Here is a 22,590-nt window from a genome sequence, read left to right on the forward strand (position 1 = left end):
TCCTGCAGTAAATCCTCCTTCATGAAGGTGATAATGTTCAGTTTGCGTTCAGACTGTTTCAGAACCAGGTGACGCTTCTGTGATGCCGCCTCACTGGCACAAACATGGCGGATGGTCAAAATCCTTTAGGATCTGCTGTTCCAGAAAGTACGGGAGGAAAACGGTCCGTGTTGAACCACAGGGATGAAGAGGTGATGCTGCTGATGATGCATGACCATCACTGAGAATCAGCAGGTTCATTTTATTCTAAGTCAATACCCCACTTATCCCACAGCGGGTGATATAATGACATGCTGTGTGAGTTGTGAGCAGTGTGCCGTAAACCTCGGAGAGTGAGATCATTGTTTAAGAGCCCGAGACGGTCTGAGGGAGTCATTAAGAACAAACCATCTGTATTGTGAGGATGCCTCTTTGTAGGATTTAATGCACCTTATTACCAAGGTAAAGTATGATCCCAGCCAGACCCGTGCAGCAGCGTACAGTTACTCAGAGTCTGGGAATTAACTGCCCTCTCATCTCGCAGGGCGATGGGATTCAAACCGGTTCTTCTAATAGACTAGTCAGCCTGTAAAGCACTGTGGCGGAGAAATAAGGCTGCTGAGCAAGCATCTTCACAGAAAACTGGAAACACATTATCTAACACAGAGCAGACAGAACAGCCTCTGCAGCCATTAAATAAAAAACCTCATCTGAACCTGTGAAACTGAGTCAATATGTGGGAGAAGTAACAGAGTGAAGCGTGGGTGTTACATTTACAGCGCAGTACTTAGAAAGTACAAATACAACAATGCAAAAACACCTAAACACTTAAAATCCTGCATTCAGAACATGACCCGAGTGCAGCAGGTGGAGCTGGATTTAACTCTCTATATAATGGGTTATTCCAGTGGTTCCCAACATGGGGGTCGCTGGTCAACAGGGGTCGTGAGATGATTGATGGGAGGACACAACAGGTGAAATGAGCAGAGTGAGATGTTAAGGGAAAAAAAAAAGGGATCTAGAACCACAAGTGATCTGGTTTGGTAGTTCACACTGCTGGGAAAACACCAGATTTGGAAACGTCAGCCGTGATGTCAATGGAAGTCAAATTAATTTGCACTATTGGGCATTTATACAAACACACACACACACACACACACACACACACACACACACACCAACTGTTCTCTGGTTAATCTGCATGAATATTTATCTGTTTCACTGGGACACCAGTGAAGATGCAATAATTAAGCTTGAGTGGCCATAACCACAGTTCCCATTGGGACCAGTAGAGACATTACACGACCAGCTGTGGACTCACACAGTCCTGCAGAGTCGGTCTAACAGCAGAGGTCGAGGCACGTTTCAAGGCCTTACGCTTTTATGACAACCCTCGTTCAAGGACGTCTGCTCTGTGTGTAGATGGTGGTGTGTTCAAGTGCACGTTCTACTGGATACGCAGAATCGTGCACTCAGGATTTATATGGATCCAACAGATCAGGCGTCGCCGTCTGTCTGATGTGACCAGTGCAGCGCTGGACACGACCAGACTGAGGGGCTGAGCTTTATCTGTTGTTCTTATGAGCGTTGCACATCGAAAGACAAAGGGGTCACCTGCTTTAACATTTCCAGCCACACCAGGTTTTGTAGCGAGGTTGTGTGTCAGTGCTGTTTATCATGCATCACGTCTTCCAGCCACTATGGAGTCAAAATACTGTGAACACGGCGTTTATGACCTACGCTGCAACCAGCCACCAGGAGGTCGTTTCACTTCATGTCGGCCATCTTTGTTTACAGTCTGTGAACAACCTGATTCGCAACGACTGGGATTTTTCTGGAGGCTTGGCTTCGCCCCATTGGGCTCATCAAAAACAAAGACCAGCGTCTACTGTCTGTCCGCCGCGACCAGCAGTCCGACAGTTGTGCTCCAGCTTCACGTCCAACCTCCCTTTCCCGGCAGATATACCTCCACCCTCTGGTGTCAAAGGTCACAGAGGCAATCAAACGATCCGCGGCCCTGCGGCTCGAGCACATGCACACACACAAACGCTGCAGCAGCCGGTTGAGTGACAGCCTAATTAGCCAGTGTAAGAGAGCCAAACCCCTCAGCTGTACTGCTGTTAACAGGATCAGAAGGCCACTTGTCCTCCTCCCCTCCCAGCATCCCCTTCATGCATATTTTTCCTGTAAGTGTAAGAGCGTGTGCATGTGTGCGAACGGTAGATTGTTCCAGAGATGGCTGATAGTGTGTCCAAAGGTCGAGGGAGCGACTCAGGCTCTGGGTCTGCAGATAAAGTCGAGCGCAGGGAGAAGAAAAAGGGAATTGCTTTTAGTCGCCCAGGGAATAAACCTCGTGTGTTGAGGTTAACTGGGATTACTGGTGTGTATGCATGTGACAGAGAAAATGCTTTCTTTAATTTAGAACTCAATTCAGTCTGTTGGCCAAGGTTAAATGTCTGAGTTCACGTCCGACACGCACGGACTCTCGGCGTGATCCTTGTGTGTTTACTGGAAGCGGGCGATCAGGTGTTGGAGCAGCTGTGATGGTCAAGAGGAGACAGAAAGAGAAAGACGTGTCAGCTGGCTCTTTACATCGACCTCCAGACATCACATTTCAAAGGGAGATGAAAGCTGCTCCGCACTGTCCGCTCCTCGATCCATTTAACGCCAAGTCCTTTGATCCCGTGTGCACGAACAAAACCTGCACGGTTTCTCTTACAAAACAAACTATTCTTTCTCTGCTGCAAGGTCGAGCTCCTGTTTGGGAACTGTCTGACAGCGATTCTGCATCACTTTAGTTTTCTGTTGCTCCAACAGGATCCCTCTCTTCTTGCTGAAGTTGCTCGTATTGATTTTTGGACCCAAGGAGCCAGAATATCTCCAACAGCAGCTGACAGACAGACAACCCTGATGTGTTAGCACCGTGTTCACTAATGTGCAGAATTAGCAATATTAGCATTAGGACTGGTATCTCTGCTCTGACGTGTTAATCTCTAAATGTGTGAGCTGCTACATAACTTTAGAGAAGAACGATCACTTAAGATCATATATACCTGACAGACTGACAGATATGGAACCAGCACAGATGGATCTCTGGCATCTACATGTTTATATCTGGGTTATTTGCAGCTCTGGTGTTTATTCAGTTGTTTTGATTCCTCTACTTTTCCACCTTGGCTTCCTCCTCTTCCTGTACTTTTACACCTCTAACACTGGGAGACTGGGAGCAGGGTCGACGCCGCCTCCTTCGCTCTCGGTGGTGCGTCGCCTTAATTAGACCCAAATCATCCGGGGAGAGGTGGGGAGAGGTGGAGGACAGGAGGGGAGAGAGACGGTGCAGCACTGAGACCAGTGATTACTCTGGGGAAGACGCCGTGCAGGCAGTTCCCAGTCGGTGAATCGGGGCAAGGAGAGAACACGCTCCTAATGATTCTCTACAAGGCTAATTAGACACAAACCCAGCCTGATCAGGCTCACAGGTTGTGATCATTCATCGAGGAGAAGCTGCAGCAGAAAACATTCAGTCATTAATCTACATGTCTCTGCTCTTTCAGTGGTCCCCGTTATCTACAAACACACTCCTGGTCCCAGTCACTCCCCTCAACCTGACACAGGTAAACAGCTTTGGTTTTACTGTGGTCCCTGGTAAACATGGGCCCTTTTCAGCTGTTAGCAGACGGACTAATCCTATGAAGGAGCATCAGGTTAGAGCAGATGATAGAGATGCAGGCACAGGGCATGAATACAACAACAATTAACTCCATTAGTCTGCTGGCTTCATGACTGTAGGGTCTTTATGTGGATGCTGGTCCCGGATGCTGTCAGAGTTTAGCATAGCTTAGCAGTGCTGGGCTAGTGTTAGCATGTAGCATGATGATTAGCATGGACAGTCTGGGCTCTATGAGCTTCAGAAACACCAAACACTGAGCAGGAGACGACATTAGAACATTTCATTGCTAAAAGAAACAGGAGCAGGTAAAAGGTTTGAGAGATGAGAGTTGACACTTGAGTATTTCCATTTCCTGCCACTTCATACTTGGACTTGGTTACTGTTTCTTACACTGTGGTATTTTGTAATCGTGGCATTTAACAATGAGCTTTTGCAGCAAACAGAGAAACTAGGGACAAATAACAGGACTGAAATCTCGGCTACTGTCCTTATTTTACCTCACTGCTGCATTTAAACAGATTTAAACTAAACTCACCGAAGATATAAAAATAACTCAAACCCAAAGCCTAAGCAATAATGACTCTATCCTCCAAGCAACGTAATGCATGCAACCGTACGACAAAACTCCATTGAAAATCCTCCTTATTCTTCTGTTCATCGTCAAATTAGCTTCTAGTGAACAGCCATCTACACTAGTTAAATATTTGGAAGTCAACTTTTCATTCGGCTTATATGAAACACACTAAAGTGTATTTATTTTCTGTATCATGTGGTTTTCCTGGTACTGTTACTGCAGTAAAGGAGCACGATGCACGCCCTAATGTCTCACAGAAACACAGGTGCAACAGAGAATGACAAGTAAAGAGGCAGCAGGAAAGAGAAACCGAGGATCCAAATATCGTTCACAACGTTTTCTTCCAGTAAAAGCTCCATTATGGCCCAGGGGACCAGTCAGCTACGACTGTGATCACGCACAATAATTATTAATGACACTGGTCCCAAAGGGTAATTAATTTTCAGTTACTACACCTCCTCTGTGTTTACGGCTCAGGTTCATCAGTAACCACGGCCCATTTCAGACGAGCTGCCTCCGTATGAGCCAGCCAGCGAATTGTGATGTCATGCCCATTGTTTGCCAATTAGGTTTCAGTTTGGCTCTGGAAGGTGATTAAAGGCCATAAACAGTGTGTGTCTCAGTGATGGTTTGCACCTTTCACTCAGCACTTTCATATTCTGGAGCGGTTTCCAGTTCCTCATCGTCCTCCCGGTTCTCCGGAGACTTTCCAGCCTCAGTTGGCTCAGAGTTTTCAGACAGCGTGACATTTGCCTCACCGAGCCGCAGCAACACGTGCACGCACCCACGTGGCTGCAGGACGGCGAGAGGCCGGTCTGATATTGGAAACCTGTCTGCTCTTTATGGGAACGTGTCATATGTTCAATAGCTTTTTATCTGAATTATTTACAGCGAAGATTTTGTGGGTTCACCAAACAAGTCGGCACAAATACGCCGGGAGACATTTACCCACTTACTACAAGGACACACCGAGTTTTACTCTGAAGTGTTGAAGTACTCCACGTACACACAGTATCACTCCACCACCACAACACCTGCCAAATCTGCTCATTAATACTTTTCCTTCTGGGACCATAAACTCTGATTAGACATGAACATAGAATTTTCTACCAACCTTTGGACAGTTTTCCTCGGTTTTTATTTCTGTTACTGTCTAAACGTCTCTCACTCATTTGGTCCTTTGTTTGCCACAAACTGTCCTGATGAGCTGCCTAATAAACTGACGACTGAGGGAATATCAGAATATTTCTGACTGCAAATACAGTTAAGATGTTATGTATTCAAATCCTAAATATTCAAGTATTTGTTTAAAAAAAAAAAAGAAGCTCTGAACCGTCACATTGTCAAATTGTCCTACGTCTGTTTTCACAACCATTTCTACTAAAATCCCGTTTCCAAGGTTTGTTTGTTACAGAGACAGTGTCAAACAGGTCAGTCCTCACAAAGTCCTCAGCTGAAGTTAAAGTGTCTCTGTATTATTGCAGAAAATGCAAACACCCAATTAAAGTACAAGTACCTCAGACTTGTACTTAAGGTTCTCTGGAGTAAATGTACCGAGCCACGTTCCAACGTTGGCTCCGCTCCGCTGACCCTGGAAGCAGACACCTATTCTCTGTTACTCCCATCATGCCACAGAGCCATTTATCTCTTCCCCTCTCACTCCATTAGGAAACACTGATCTGCAGGCGCCTGGGCAGCTTCTCTGCACATTCTGCACGTCTGGAGATGAGTTCACTTCGCTCCACTCGCCTCTGGTCTTTGGATTCAGCCTGGTACAAAGCGCAAAGCAAACTGGGTAAAGACGAACAAGACTCCATCATGATTACTGCCCATATTTAGAGATCAGACACTGATGATACGAGCTGAGTATGTTTAACCAGACACCCAAGGAAAAGACGCATCCACAAGAGCTGAAATGTTTCAACCCGACTTCGTAAAGGAAGTTATTTTCTACAGGAAGGAAGAACAACTGGAGGAAAATAAAGAAACACTGGAGTCTGTGTTGAGGTAACACAAACACTCCACACGTGTTTCTAACTAGCAGCAAATTTACCTGAGTATCGACTCAGGGTCCAGATTCTGGTCCGGTCTTGTTTACTGCAGCTGTGGTTCCAACACCTGAGTGGACCTGACATTATTTACTTACAGCGACAGAATATTATTATTATTCTATTACTGCTCTGCTCCACTGTGTCTGCTCAGGAATTGATCTAATTAACTGATCGATCGTGTGCTGCCAGTCTTTGTTTTTGAAAATGATTCATTCACACCAGGTTCTGACAGGTTTTCCACAGCACCGTATCACCTCAGGTCCAACTCTACTCCGAGTAGTCCGACAAAGTGGATCTCAACCAGCACGTCAACAAACCAGAAGCAGCAAGTGTTTTCATCGTAGTTGTGTTTTCTAACCTGTTCAGTCGGGCGGATCTTATTAGAACTTTAAGGAGGTGATGTTGGGCTAACACCGGTTTTTGAAAGCTCCTGATTGACGTCTTTCTTACATCTGCATCTCCAAAACCTCGACATGGGCACAGACTTAATTTTACAGAAAGAGAAGAAAACAATCTCAGGTGGAGAAAAGTACAACTTGTCTGCAAAACAATCCCAGACATGACTGAGGGAGGAGATGTTGCCTGTGGCGTTAACAGCTGAAAGGACACAAACACGTGTAGCTGCAGTGAGACAGGAAGCTGGGCAGGGGCCTGTAAGTCTGTTGCACCAACAATATAATGACTGCGGCTTATCTTTCATTCCACACAGCTCATTTAAATAAAACATTTCAAAAGGAGGACGTGCTCTCAGTCCTCGCCCTCCCCCAACTGGTTAAATCCCATTTGTTTGCTATAAAGCACACACACACACACACACACACACACACACACACACACACACACGGGCGTGCGAGTCTTTCCCACCTGATGCTGTTCAGGGACACAGGGTTTGCTCTGCCAACATTACAGCAGGTAAAAGTCACATTTACTCACTGTGGCATTTCACACACTACAGGCATCACGTCAACTAACACGAACCATAAACACACAGAATCCTCGACAAAAGGTCGACAGCATCAAAAGCTTCGGTATATAAATATCTCGGAGTAACAAATAAACCAAATGATATTTTTATTTCCGTTTTAAGAAAGAAATAAAAACCTTGTTCACTGCACATTTTAGACGATTCACGTTATTCACCTGTTTTATTTGAAGTGTGTCAAAGCAACTGGATACAACACCTGGTTAAAAATATGAAGAAACCAGAGGTGACCTTCAGTTTTCTGCTCAGCTCTCGGTAAAACTGCAGTTTTTATTGTGCACGAGATAAATAAATATACAAGATAAACTTTGTCTAGAACCATCACAGTCCAAACATGTTTAATGCAGAACAGTTTTAAATGAAACTTTATCTCACTCAGCTCAAAGGTCATGTAGAGTATTTGTTGTAATTATGTCTCTTTTATTGCTTAAGTAATAAATAAGTAGTAGAAGTATAAGTAGAAGTATCTGGTATCTATAAAACAAAGTGTTCTGGATTGAAAACCTGAACAGATGAACAGCAGCAGCTGTACAAGCTCCTGAATCTACAGGTTTAATATATTTTTATGCGTTTACGTTATTTCAACCACGTCGAGTCCATTTTTAGAGAAAATATCAAATATTTGCAACTTTTCTGTCTCGAGGCAGACACAGCCACTTCTGACAAAGCCCAGCGGAAACACTTTTTAAAGACATTCACAGATAAAGTGAGTCAGTACAGACAGATGAAGTGAGACTGGGCTGATGTTACTGCACATCTGTTCTGCTTCAGTGGGTGTAAAGCAGAGGAGACCGGCGACAGAGACACCAAATGGTGACGTGTGACAGCGATGTCTCAATCTAACGGGGCTCCAAACTCACAGATGAGGAGAAAGGAGGAGGAGGAGGAGAAAGGAGCTGTGGAGGATCCACAGTCACGCATGGTCCTCCTCTCGTCTTTATTCTGCGAAAGAAACACCGGTCTCATTCCTGCTCCTCCTCTCCAGAGAGCGGTAACAGGATGAAGGGAGGAGCAGCTGAAACAGTGAGAGCGGCTGGGGAGAGGAGGAGAGGGAGCGTCGTCGTCTGTGGGACAGATTAGGGTTCGGTAAGAGACGGTATCTCCACCGACAGACGTGGTGATAGGCGTGAAATAAATGGAGAGATACATCAAGAGGAAGAAAAAAAACACGTCCTGAGGACAGTGGAGCCGAGCAGCTCTATCAACACGACGAGCTCCTGGTGGAGGGAAGCACGACGACTGTGGGAATTCTTTCATGCACATCCATTTTCTGCTTCGGAAATTCAAAGGAGGAAAAGAAGCAGCAGACACGAGGACGCTTTAAAAATGTAATTCTATCATCAGCGAAGGCAAAACTTCACATTTTAGTTCCACTCAAGGCTCAGGAGGCCTCTCCTGAAGAGATGATCTTCACCAGTGTGCACAGTAAATCTCAGCATTGTGCTGTGGATGTTAACAGGCCTGGTCCAATTAACTCTGCATGTATTTCATTTTAATTACCAGGACAGGTTTAAAATTCCAGGCAACACATGCACCTTAAATAGTAAATCTATTATTTTTCACCCCAGTCACTCCTTCCTCCTTTTAGAGACCGAAAACAGAACGATGCTAATGTTTCCTGCTGGTGGAGACAACGGACTGTTCTTAGATGGCGGCGGTGAGTGGACACCTGCAGCACCAAGGCTGAATTATGGGAAAACTGGGTCCCAACTGGAGAGGCAGGTGATCAGAGGGACAGTGACTGGGAGGATCCAGGGGGAAGGGAAATATGGAACCGCCAACAGTGAGTCAAAGGAGGATCCAAATAACCAGACAGCTGGAAAAATCCTCAACACTTGAGCAAAGACGCTGCTGTACCACCAGATGGTAAATACTAAAGTCCAGACTAGGCGTAAAGAGGCCACTGGGGCCTGGTGACCTGGGACTGGGGTGCCCGGGCCGGTCAGCAGGGGCTTGGTGGGATTGTTGTCCTGATGCAGGTTTGGCCTGGTGAAAGTGTGAACATCAACAGAAGCATGATGCTAAACTCCAAAGCACAGAGGTTCGGTCAGAAGCTACAAACACACTGAGGCTTCAGGAGCTGCCCCCTCAGGTTTGGTCTAACCGAGGCTCCTGCAGCTCGTCTTTGCCTCAGATTTTTAAAAGAACCTGATCATTCGCTGGACACGTTCAAACAATATGTCTGAGTGAGTCCTGGTGCAAAGAGGGGCTTTAGATGGAGGACTAAGTCTTAAATATGAGAGTGCAGCCTTAAGCAGCTTAGTCACATTGTAAGTAAACACATTACACACAGTGCGTTGCCAATCCGGCCGAGCAGAAAAGAATAAGAAAGATTTCATGAACTCCTGCCAGGGGAGTAGAAACACGCCTCGGAGAGAGAGAGTGGGAGAGAAACCTCTTATTTTCTACAGCGAGAAATAAAAGCAGGGACTGAAGAGCACAGCTCTGCACCTGAGCCCCTGAAACCAGCATGTTGTGTGTTTCCAGGGCAGCTGCACCGCCTGTCAACAACACACTCATGAAGCTAATATTTAATACACCTCTGGATCAGCTCGAAGTCACACATATGTCACAGCTGCATCATATACAGCTCTGCACCTGCATTATTGAGCCCAGCTGTGATTAAACTTGTATAGGTGCAGGTACAGTCATCCAGGTACACACAACGCTAAAACTACCTCTACAGCGTTAGAACATATGGATACGACTCCAGCAAACAGACTCAGGCTTCATTGAGCCTCTTGGAGAAAATTCAGAGAGATTTAAATTTAGTTTTTTGTGGTTGGACCAACCATCAGTCAGCTAACATCACTTCAACGTTCATGGTAATGCCAACACAAAAACACAAAAAAGGTCCTTGCAGAAATGTTCCCTCAGTTTGAGCTCTGGGTTTGGTCTCCACCACCTCCTGAGGGAAACACCCGACAGTCCACACATATTTCTCTGCCTCACTGCTAATACGAAAAAACTGGAACTAGTTTTTCCTTAAGCATCATTTATAGTCACACCCTGACACAAATCACCTAATACCAAAGGTTCTGTTTTATCCACGTTGGATTAAGACTATATGGGTCAAGGAGGGATAAATAGTCATAAATCAGCTACTAATGAGGACAAATATGAGCAAACATCACACACCTGCTCATTAGAGATGAAACTCCGGTGTATTAAAATGTAATTGAGGCCATCTAACCATGTTTAAAACTGTGTTCATAAAGAAAATCCTAAAGGCAGATTAATCCAAGCCCACATTTTTACAGCTGTAATCTGCTTTTTGTTGTCTCAGAGGAGGAAAGAAGTTCTCCTCCTCCTCCTCCTCCTCCTCCTCCTCCCCCCTTTATCTCTCTGCTCCTACATCAACATAACACTGATCGATTTTAGTTCAGGTTTTTCATAGCTGTTAAATTCCTACATTTTATTTCTCCTTCTCTCTGGCTTCACGTCTTTTCCTCCTCTGGCCTTTCCTTCTTTTCTTATGTCCTGATTTTCATTCCTTGGATAGAATGACCCAGAAGCTCAAAGGCATCTGCACAAGTGTGTACTTCATGTGTTTGTGCACATGGTAAGGCTCTAATTTGTGCTACACGGTGCTGAGCAGAAAGAGAATATTGATTTTATGGCCTCTCACATCATTAAACGCTAGTTTGATTCAAAGTTGCAGCTCATCTCACATTGAGTGTCCTCATTCACTCTGAGTTCTGCTGCAAAATAAGAGCTGGAAGACAAACGCTCAGTATTGGGTCTTCATTCTCAGGCTTCAAAATAAAAGCACCCACATGCTGAAACTAGAAGCCACTTCCACATGAGCTCTTATTAATATTCATCCTTGCAACAAGTGCTATTATTTTGAGGATGTCCAGAACCCACAGGAGGCCGATAGGGGCTGTACAGTTGGTCTGCAGCCACACAAACACACACTGTGAGGATCCTGTGGAGCCAGGAGAACAACTGAGCTGCACCCCCTGAAACACCAACAATGAAAATACCTTTTTGGGAAGGTGGTTAAAAGGAAGGTTGTGGGTCCTAAAACTATCAGCAGCCAAATGCTGTTATTTCCAGTGGAAGGTACAGGACAGACGTAAGGCTCCTCACTCATCACTGGCTTTAGTGGAGGAACAGCTGACGGTCTGGCTGATCAGTTAAGGCTCTGCACTGGATCAGAGGGGAACCGTTCCCCGCTGGGAGTTCTCGTGTCTTTACGGCTCGATCTGCCACTTCAACATCAGGGCTCCGGCTCTTCCCAGAGGATCCGTCGCTGCCTGTGATCTTTGAGCCAGAAACAAATTTGGTTCGGCAGCAAATCCCACGCCAGCTCACACTACCCACTTAATAAACGGAGGAGGTTTTAAAATATCAGCCAAGTGTCTTCTCAGACATTTTCCTACACAGTGGGAAAGGTTGCAGGCAGCAGCCTGTACCCTGTGAAAAAGATCAAGTCTACAGGGATGTCAGCAGCTCTGTGAAGCTGCACCTCACAGGCGTCTGAGACAAATGCATCAGCATGATAACCAGGTACAGGACCTGCAAACAATCTGGGACACGTGTACTTTACTTAAGTATTATACTTTCTACTACTTTATACTTCTACTCTGCTGCATTTCACAGAGAAATATGGTGAAACCAAAGTGTCTTCAAAGCAGGACGTGCACTGCTGTTTTCTTACTGAACTAAAGCTCTGACATTTGAAGACGTTCTCCAACACTGACACAGAACATGCACACAGATGGTGAAACAGTATTTAAGTTACAAAGGCCTGATGACGACTGTGTGAGGCCTGAACGTGTCCAAGCATCACAACAATCCATCCAATGCAGAATGTGCAGAAACTATCACCACAGTCCACAGGATTCATCTTCTGCACAACAAGAACATTTCATGGAGACCCATGAGTCACACAGCACCATGTCACACCAGCTCTGAAATAAACTGCATTCTACTTTGTGTTATGCAAAACATGTTTGTTAGGTACGGTGGCCCCTAAAGGACAAAGCCCATACACGACAGGAAGCACAAACACCGAGGGAAACAAATACAACAACACCTGAAAGCTGCTTTAGAGACGCAGCCACAGTGTTTGTGTTTACCAGTTACAGCTGAAACAAAATGAGTCTCAGAAGGAAGCTGACTCTAATGTAAGACAGGAAGAGCTGCGGTCTGATGGCAGTAAACCTGTCAATCACCTTATTGATTAGCTGACTAATAGCTGAACAGGCACAGAGAACTAACCTGCATGTTTCTTACTTCACATCTGGATTCAGCATCTCTGAGTCTTAGCAGTGACTCTTCAGTATCTGTGGATTTTCAGTTCTGTAATATACTGGACCCACTGTGGCTTCCAGTCAGATTAAAGCCACTTTATTCAGCTGTGTGGAATAATAATCCTACACACATGCAGCTGCAGAGTCTTTGTGAAGTGCGCCTTTTTAACGGATTATCTGTATTAAAGTGTCCGTGACTGCGCTGCGTAAATAGCCCTGTTGATCCAAACGGTGCCAGTCAGACATCCAACCACCCGCCGCTCCAACTTTGGAGGAGAGTTCACTCACCTTCTTCCGGGGCTGCCATTTCATCATATTTGTAAAGCAGATATGTGCAGCATCAAAGTGTCACAGCAGCCGGTGCAGAGCGATGTGGACGCGGCGGCAGGGACATGTCAGACCCGGCGCCGATTGCTGCCTCCGCCGGCTTCGAACAGCCAGCGCTGCGGTGCAGCCTCCGCAGACGCACCGTGCGCAGGAGTTAGTTATAATAATAATCCCGTTATAATGGCAGGGGGGTCCCCCGTCCAGGTAAGACCGAGCAGAGTGCGGTGTCCTGTCCTGTCGTGCAGAGCATCATCCGTCCGCTCCGGCAGCTTCAGCGGCTCTGAGGACCGAGCCGCGCCGGGAACTGGGGGAACTGAGGCGGCTCTCTCTCTGCCTCATCCTCCCTCCCTCCCTCTCAGTTACTCCCTGCATTTACTTATGTCTACTGAGCAGCAGTTCCACACACAGCGAATATTACCAAGACATATGAGAACAGTATATTCACTACTGACTATTGCACATGTCAAATGGCACAATGAGCAATAGAAGATAATCTAATAATAAGGATTTCTGCATTTTACCCTCATCCTTCATTCCAGTCAAGTCTGGCTCATTTCAAACCTCTGCTGCAGGTTCCTGCATCTATAAACCAGCAAAGTCTCAACTTTAAAACTTCTCATTCTGTGTTATAGGATAAAAAACATGCTTACATGCTACGACCTGTGGTTACAGGTACAATAATAACCAGAAACCAGCTAAAGGCTTTAAAATGTGACGTCAGGTCTTATAGACAACGGTCACATGAGGACTCTCACCCACTGACCCCTCCAAAGAAAACTGGATTTCCACATTAATCTGCAGGGTTGAGCCGTGAGTCACTGTCTCGGTTCTTTGGGAGATTTCTAAGAAACCTTAAAGTTAAGGTTCAGTTTTGACCTTTAAGTGTGTGAAGTGTTTGGCTTCAGCTTCTTAAATGTGAGAATTTGCCCTTTTTATCTTGTTTGACGTTTTATTAAATTGTGTATCTTTGGGATTTGGACAAAACAAGACATTTGACATCATCACCATGGGCTTTAAGAAAGTGTTTAATCAATTATATATGAAATGAACATATGGTCTGGGGTCTTCAGAGAAACAACACACTGAGGGACCAATGGAGTCAAAACGTAATTAAACATGTCATTTTAGGGCTTTGGCTAAAATGGCATCAGAACTGGGGAAGCTGGAAGCTGGAAGCTCACGGCTGGAACCAGACTGGGAGAAACCAACACCTTCCCTCACGGCGAGGGTGGCAGGGAGCGCCGCTTGAAACCGGAGCCGAGGGGAAGGTTACTGGGGATCAGGGCAGTTGAGAGGGCAGGGACACTGGGTCCCAGACAAAAGCCTTCAGGATCCTTTACCCTGCATAAACAACGACACCCAGAGGCCTCAGAGACCAGAGAGAGGGTCAGAGACAGGCCCGAAGACAGACGGAGGAGTCAGGTGTCACTTAACTGGTGGTTGGTTTGGTTTGTGTTGAGGCTTTTCTCTGCCAGCGCACACAGACACACTATCTTTGTGTGAAACTGTTTATTACACACATGAAGGTGCCTGAGTGTGTGTGGGACAGAATGAAAAGGAGCCAATCAGAAAGAGCGAATTCACACTTACATGACGGCTGACGGGGTAATGGGCCCCTACAGGACCGACTGAGAGCTCCTGATAATTAATGTGCCATCACCTGTTTCTGCTTTACAGAGATTATCTGCACTAAGGCTGAACTGACACACACACACACACACACACACACACACACAGACGTGCACACAGCACTACAGGACAGAGCCAACCCCATCTCCTACAAATCTAGACACAACTAGTCCACAACAGAAAACACACTTTGAGGGTCACATCATTATTTTCCATTAACACGATGACGAAATGTTTATTTATATACAAGACAAGAACCTGCACAACTTTATATTGTTTGAAGAAGAAGAAGAAAAGAGCAACTCTGCATGTGGTCGAAACTGGTTCAGTAGTTTCTGTGGAGATGCTGGTGCTGTTTTCCAGGATAATGCAGACTCGGGTCAGCTGGTGAATGTAGTTTTGTCCACAGCGTAACTGGGACATTAACTCTGTCATAAATAAATAGCTTTCTGACTGGAGATCTGGTCCTTAACCAGTGAACAGTAGCGCTCTTTCCCAGTGTTTCCAGTGTCTATGCTAAGCTAGGCTAACTGGGCGCTGGCTAAGCTTCATATAGAACAGACTGGGACAGAGATCTTCTCTTATTCCTGCAAACTGAGCAGCTGATGATCATGTGCTCGTGGATCTGGACTGAAACGTGTTTGTGCAACGCGAATCAATAAGAGAAATGAACTTCACAGAGCGACAGTGAAGGTAAATTGTAGTGGAGGATGAAGATCACCAAGCTCATTTCCAACAACAGGAGCACACACACGGTCCGAGTCTGCTTGTGTGTGAGTGTCAGTCATTTAAAGCACAACAACCTAATCTGCAGAAATAAATGACCGGGACCAAATTAGATTTAGAGGAGAATCACCACTTCGAGCTGTGTGTGGCTGTAATTTGGTCACGAGCTGAGTGATAACCCCGCCTCTACCCGTGCACGCCGCCATTGTTCACATCTCACTGCAGATAAAACACCTGCTCAGTAAATATGAGTCACAGTGAGTCGCAGCATCGACGGCAACTGTTGCGACGTCTGCTCTAACTCTCTAGACTGGCACAGCTCACGTGTAGTTCACAGCGAGGGCAGCGGTGGATTTACTGAGCAAATACTGATTTTTCAAACAACAGGAGTCGACACAAGCAGCTTCCCAGTGGAGGCTCAGAGGGTTAAAAACTGAATTGGCTCTGAAACCAGCAGCAGGTACCAGGGTTGTACACATGGACTTAATGGCTAAATATGTGATTCTGCATCCCCAGTGCATAGAAATAACATGCTATGGAATAACTATGCCAAATGTGCAATGGACAAATGTTCTGGTAGAGAGATGTCTATGGCCCAACACCTGCCCTGATCCCTGACCCTCATCATAAACCACCTCCCAAAGGAGCAGGACCGGAACAGGTCAGGTGAGATCTGCTGGATCTCCTGGAAAACGTGCCGAACACTGGTGAGGTCACCACAGTGAACCACCACAGCTCTCCTCTTGTTGAAGTGGGGTTAAGCTCTTAACTGAGCACGTCCCAAAGTTAATGTGTGCAAACATTCATGGTCCCCAGAGGATGAACGATGTTCGTTTCATCAGATCAAAGTTCCTACTTTTGCAGTAAAACGTCCTAACGGGGCCAATCGAAGTTTGCAGACATCGTACCTACAAACATTTTCATGTTCAACATGTAACAGCTTCTACAGGAGCTCCTCTGTGCTTTTTGGAAGCAGCAGTTTTGGCTGCAGCCTGGATAAGCTGTGGGATAAATGTATTTCTCTGTACTGACACTAAATAAAGTTTTAAAATCAATCCTTAAACTAACTGGCGGCCACATCAAAAAACGCTAAAATAAACACGAAGTGCTGTTGTTTGCTGGCACCTGTGAAAATCCTGCAGCTGCATTTTGTACAAACTGCAAGTTTTGCTGGAGACAGAGAAGAGAAGAAGATGTAGAGGATTAACAGATAAAAGCAGCTTGACTTCTGATGTTTCTACACTGCCCTGTGGTAACTCACTCAGAGTGGCTTTAATTAAAGAAGAAGCTTGACCTGCAGCTTCTGTGATGAGCGACTGATAATGTACATACAGTCAGATATGTGTTGATGCTCACACACAGACACACGGTTGCTATTAAATCACACACTGTCCCTGAGATGGGATTAATAATGTAACAGCTGTTTTTCGCTGAGTGTGTGTGTGTGTGTGTTTATGCTCATGGCTGGTACCTGCCTCATTGTTTTTTCATGAAAACTGTAAACTGCATATTTACACCCGGTTAACCACACACACACACACACACACAGCAGAGATGAAGAAGATGCAAATAGTATTGCAGCTGGAAGCCTGGATCATTAATATACTTCAACTCTGTATCACAGTAATGAAAATGTAATAAAGTCCTGTATAGGTCACATATATCCAACCTATCACACTGGCTGATACTGTTCCTGAGATGAGATAATAAAGTCAACCTCGACCTTTGAACCTCGACCTTTTCTGCAGAGACTGGAGGACGTGAGTGTCAGCTGCATGTCTTTATCATGTCTCTATCAGTCTAACACACACACACACACACACACACACACACACACACACACAGAGACACACACCATATGCCAGAAAGTCATTTTGATGGAGCACTTTCCGCAGCCAACATGGCGACTGAACACACACCTTGGCAATGATGAATGTAGTGGCTCCAGTGTGAGTGTGTGTGCGCCAGACAAAGAGACACAGACTTACTGTGTGTGTGTGTGTGTGTGTGTGTGTGTGTGTGTGTTATTACAGTCTCGTTCTGTTCTGCCCATTCTACTGTTGGGATGGAAACACACTGAGCCAACAGGAAAATACCAGCAGTAAATGTCGCCTTCTTCTGGGCCAAAAAGTGTGAACGCACCACACAGACTCCAGCCGACGGCCAACCAGCTCACACATCCTGCACCTGGGGAGAGTTAATACCTCTCCACACCAGCAGGGGGCAGTAGTCTGTCTTGGCCACTCAAAAAGAGAAAAAGCTTCACTGCTGAAACCTGATAAATGGACTTATTTGGGTATTTTTCTACATGGATTAAACCTCGACTAGACACGAGCTAAAAATAACGTCTCCAAAGTAAAAGCTGTTCCTGTAACTCTGCATTTTAGAAGGTCACAGAGGCACAGACGTGGTACAGATAGAGGTTTGGTTTTGGCTCAGCTGTGATCCTGCAGACCTGAGGACACAACCTACAAATGATGTGTGGACCGAACCTCGTCTGACAAACTGGAGGTGTTTTCAGATGCATCAGCAGTTACTGTGGACACAGCGTGAGATAAAGACTGCATCGGCCTGTGTGGCCTCCGGCCGAACTCCACAGATTAGACCATTCATCTTCACTACCACACACACAGCTACTGACTCCGTCTAATTCCTGCCTCACCAACTCTGGACTGTCAAAACAGAAAACAGAAAGAAGAGGGGACCTTCACAGCCTGTAGTGGAACTGAACTCAGACTTGAAATAATCATTTAGTGTTGGCACAATGCTGTTTACAAAAGCCACAGGGGGCAGAAACATTTGCCCCAGTAACTGTGAAAAATGAGGAGCTTCATCTGAATGTGCTGAAGAGACGCTGAGTGATAAAAACAGTTATGTGATGGAAAACCATGAGCTTAATCTGCTGCAACATGGAGACTGAAGTCATTTTACAAGTTACTGTTTAATATGTTTAGATCACCACATGTTTCAGCTCAGGTCCAGGGCTGAAGCTGAACTGGTCCAAAGTGGTGAAGTGTCAGAGAGTGAAATGTCAGAGATGCAGTGATGCTTCCTTCCATCTTTCCTGCAGCAGGAGAAAGAAATGAAGCCTTGGAGATGGAGGCAAACAGTTTCCTCCAGGTGTCCCAGCTTTGGCTGAGTCCTTCCAACAAACTGTGTGTGTATAAAGACTGGGGTCCATTATTTGGACCATCCAGCCCAGCAGGAAGCAGGACTGGGTCTGGCTGGTCCAAAGAACAAAGGGAGTCAGGATAATGAGGCTGTGGAAGGAAAGAACAAGACGCTCGGCTTCAAACGATGGAACGACAGCTCAGTCTGCAGGTGAAGAGGGAAAGACACCTATGGGTGCAACAACAACAGGTGCTGTCAGTGCCAACAATGTGAGATTCATCCACAGGATGTGAGGCCGCTCCAACATTCACGTCACATTTGTTTCTGCAGTGTCGCAGATATAAATGATGTGAAGCCTCAGCAGAATAATTGACTTTAATCTCCCAGAGCTGTGCGACGCAGCAGAGCAGCTTGGAAAGTATAAAAAGGTGAAATTTAGGAAACAGCACCAAATATTCTGATGCTGATCAACACTGTTAGAGTCACAGAAGAAAAACTGTTGCTGACCTTAAACTGCTGCTTCCCCTCCCCCTCTGTTACACACAAGATAAATCAGCTTCAACACACACACACACACATTCCAGTCCTGCAGGTCAGAGGTCAGACTCCACTGTTGTTGCTGGAGAACATGGTCACATGGGGGTTGTGTGGGGGTCAGTGCGAGGACTAATCAAATCAGACCAAAGTGCATGGAGAGAGGGGGCGTTTGGTTATCACATCTGTGCAGCTGTGTCACTGTTTGTATTGATCCTGTAACGGATCCCAGAGCTTTTGACATTGATCTCTCCCCCCTGAGAACTGATGGAGAGAAACACCCCACTGAGGGGCGGGGGGGCAACACTTCTGCACCAGGGGCAGTATTGAACAGTGACAGGGCAACTGAATGATAAACCCCTCAGGTTATAAGTTGAAGCTCCAGTGTGTTCAAAAGACACATCAGCTCAGAGAAGGTTTTGAAGGGATTTGAGCTTCAACCTGCACTCACCTCAACGTTATGATTAATTCATGGTTAGACGGATTATGGCTTTTCATTTCTGTGCATGCACAATCTGACATGCTGAGGGAAAAATGCATTTAAATAAGAATATTTTAGGGTTGTGTTTGTTTTTAGGTAAACACAAAATAAACAGATGATTAAAGACTTTATTAAAGACTTTAGGTGACCCAGTTGTGCTCTTCTGTTTACAGGTTTAGGAGTTTTATTAAAGCATTAATGACTTTCTTTTTTTCTCCATTAAACCAAATTATTAATTTCTCCATCTGTTTTAAATGTTAACACAAACTGGACTCAAGTGTTGATCAATAAACTCAGGAGATTATTGTCCTTTAAATCGTCAGTGTCATAAGAAGCAGGTCACCCTGGAGTCAACAATGCTGCTGTTATCGTCATGCACAGGTTTTATTGATCCTGTGGACCAGTGGCCACACACACACACACACACACACACACACACACACACACACACACACAGTAACTACTACACTGCTCCGGGGGCTTGAAATGATTGTGTCCATGAGAAAATAAATCACAACATGAGGTCAGTGGATGTTCACCTCCTCAGAAACTAATAACGAGTTTGAAATGTTCGTGCCTTAGGGCGAGGTCATATAAAGCAGTGCATATTCTGCTGTTTAACACACACGGAGCTGGAAACCGCAGCTCTTCTAACATTCGACTGATTTACTAATGCGAGGCTGACAGGCCAGTTGGTGGAGAGCTGCTCACTGAGCTCGCTTTGCTTCCTCAGGACACTGGTGAAGGTCAAACTTCACCGGCTCATATAAAACTTCTCTGGACACAACATCAACAGAGACGCTGATATTCACACCTTTGGCCTGAACTTGGTTAACAACAGATTAGTGAGGGAACAAAGCGTTCACTCATTTTCACCACTCTAGGACTCAGACAGAACCGGAGCCGTAAGAATAAAAGACAAACTGACCAGAACACCCAGAATGTTAAAGCAAATAAAACAGGAAATATCAATTAGACTCATTATTATTTTTGCTTTGTAATCAATCATATCAAATGTCAATTCTCTATTATCTGCAGTGATGTGAAGGAGCATGTGATTCAGTCAGATAGCACATGCATGCAGCTTTCACCTCTGGGTTAAAGATACAAGGGAGAATTAACCCTGAGACCTGATTGTGAAGCTGCTGAGAGCTGCGTTCACTAAGCGTCTGGTGACTGCACGCTGTGTCGTGAGACCCTGAACGTCTCCCGTTAAGATGAAGAATAAACACGCAGGCTGCAGAATATTTCTGTTACTGCTGATCCTCTCTGCTCAGACAGACAGTTGGTGGCACATATGTCCGGTGGAGCTGGCGTGCCCGCAGCCTGGCACCGTGTCACTGGGGCCCTGCCAAACAGATGAGCCTATAATTGTGTTTGGTCTAATGGTGAGGAGAGTGTGCACGAGGTTTAACGCAGTGATTGATTTTCAGAATGAGCAGCTTTCTTGTTTTTTTCTCACATTCTGGGCATCACTACTTTCTAAAATCTGCAGTTCAAATCCTTTGAATTATCGACTGCTCAGTCCTGAAGTGTTGTTCTGGTGGAGACAGCAGGATAATTGGGCACAATAACAAATTAATACTGATGTTTTTGCATCATCACGATGAGATGAAGAGTCCAGCTGCTGATAACAGCAACCAGAGGGTCTGGTTCACGTTGCTGTTCAGTTTATTTAAAGCTGCTCTGCCTCAGGTCTCCTCAGCCTCCCTCTCATCACGTCCTCCAAGCTACGATGTGAACTACAGGTGCCTGGTTGGGACAAAGTGTCCAGTCCAAAGCTAGCGTTAGCTGACTAAGGGGTAAATGTGTCAGTCCAGCAGACGCTCTGGTTCCTGCTAATGTGACCCAAAGCACTAACGTTACCCAAAGCTCCACTTCCTCCCAAATCCACATTAGCTGAGAGACACCAGGGCCTGGATCTGGGTACCTGCAGGGACCAGGCTGTGTGCAAAACCTAATTTAATGCAGCTTTTAGTGGACCTCATAAAACGAACTGGGACTGGCTTGTAAAACACACACACTTCCATCAGTCACAAAACTCTTTGAAGCTAAAATCCAACCGCTCCACCTCCACAAACACCCACACAGGCATCACAGGAGTCCTAAATATGTGATTGTTCATTAACCTCAACCTCTGTCTGGAAATAGCAACATGCAGCCCATTATTAGTGAGTCACTGTCTCTGCTGTTTATCTCCTCTCTTCTTTCTGTTTTCTCTTTCAGCTCCATTACTCTGAGGGGCTCCATTTCAAAGACCTACAACCAGGACGATGAATCCTGAAGCAAAGCACAGAGAGACATGTGGTCATGAAGGGCCAACGGTCTCAGAGAGGTAAAGGATCAGTCTTAGACCTTATTGTTTTAAGGATGGCTCAGTTCACCCCTTTGGGTCCAGGCTGAAATATTTCAACATCCATTGAACAAACCTGAAGGGCAAACCGGAGGAGTTCAGAGAGGAGTCGAGGGAAAAGCAAAACCCAGACTGACATGATGTTTGGTACGTTCATGTCTCCTTCACCTTTATCTCCGAGCGCCAGCATCAAAATCTCATTATTTCAATTTGTTCAGTAATTTAATGAATTTCTACATAAAGAAAAAATAATAGAATGCTAAATGCTAGAACACATTATACCTGCATTAGCATTATCAATAACACACAGTGAACATATTCTACCTGGTCCACCTAATGGGAGCAAGTTATTCTAACCTACAGCCAAAACCACAAAAAAACAGACCCGGGCTATAAAAACTGTCATTAGCTTTAAATCCACAGTTTGTGGTTACTTGGTGCCTGAAGAGCTGAAACCCTGAGACATCCATTTTCACTCAGTCTCACCATGTTCAAGTCCAGCAGAGTGACTCTTTCATTATCTCCTGCTGCTGTTATCTCTGTCCTCGCTCTGCACAGGCACCCGGCTGTGAGCGGGAGAGAAGTCGGCAGAGAGAGGATAAAGAGCGGGGAAAGGGAGACTCCAGCAGCTCAGAGTGGTTGCTGAGACAGCAGAGTGGGGTCGGGTCCGACCGTGTGCGAGCAGATGTCTTACAGCAGCATATACACCAAGGCTGCGAGCAGAGAAGCAGCAGCATATCTCCTGATTGCTACCAAACAATTAGGCCCAGTCACTTCTGGGCAGAACCAAAGCTCGTTACACTCTGCAGGTGACAGGTGAGCAGCAGGTTCTTGGCTGCTGATGGACACTTTTCTCCAAACATGGTCTCACATTTGCTGACAGGTAAATGCTGCTGCTGCTGCTAATGGGAGGAA

General features: G+C 45.6%; 1 protein-coding gene across 4 annotated transcripts in view; it reads right to left on the bottom strand.

Annotated features, from left to right (window-relative positions):
• ttc28 (tetratricopeptide repeat domain 28) overlaps positions 1-22,590 on the bottom strand; it is a 66,658-nt gene that overhangs the window by 35,798 nt on the left and 8,270 nt on the right. The window contains exon 1 of one of the 4 annotated variants that reach the window (XM_026297691.1): positions 12,803-12,931. The exons of the other annotated variants lie outside the window; for them this stretch is intronic. Coding sequence (XP_026153476.1) covers positions 12,803-12,829 — 27 coding nt within the window. The 5' untranslated portion in view covers positions 12,830-12,931. Of the gene's footprint in view, positions 1-12,802; positions 12,932-22,590 lie in introns of those variants that run through there. 4 annotated transcript variants of the gene reach the window in all.

The sequence above is a fragment of the Mastacembelus armatus genome, chromosome 12 (genome assembly GCF_900324485.2).
Source record: "Mastacembelus armatus chromosome 12, fMasArm1.2, whole genome shotgun sequence".
NCBI lineage: Eukaryota > Metazoa > Chordata > Actinopteri > Synbranchiformes > Mastacembelidae > Mastacembelus > Mastacembelus armatus.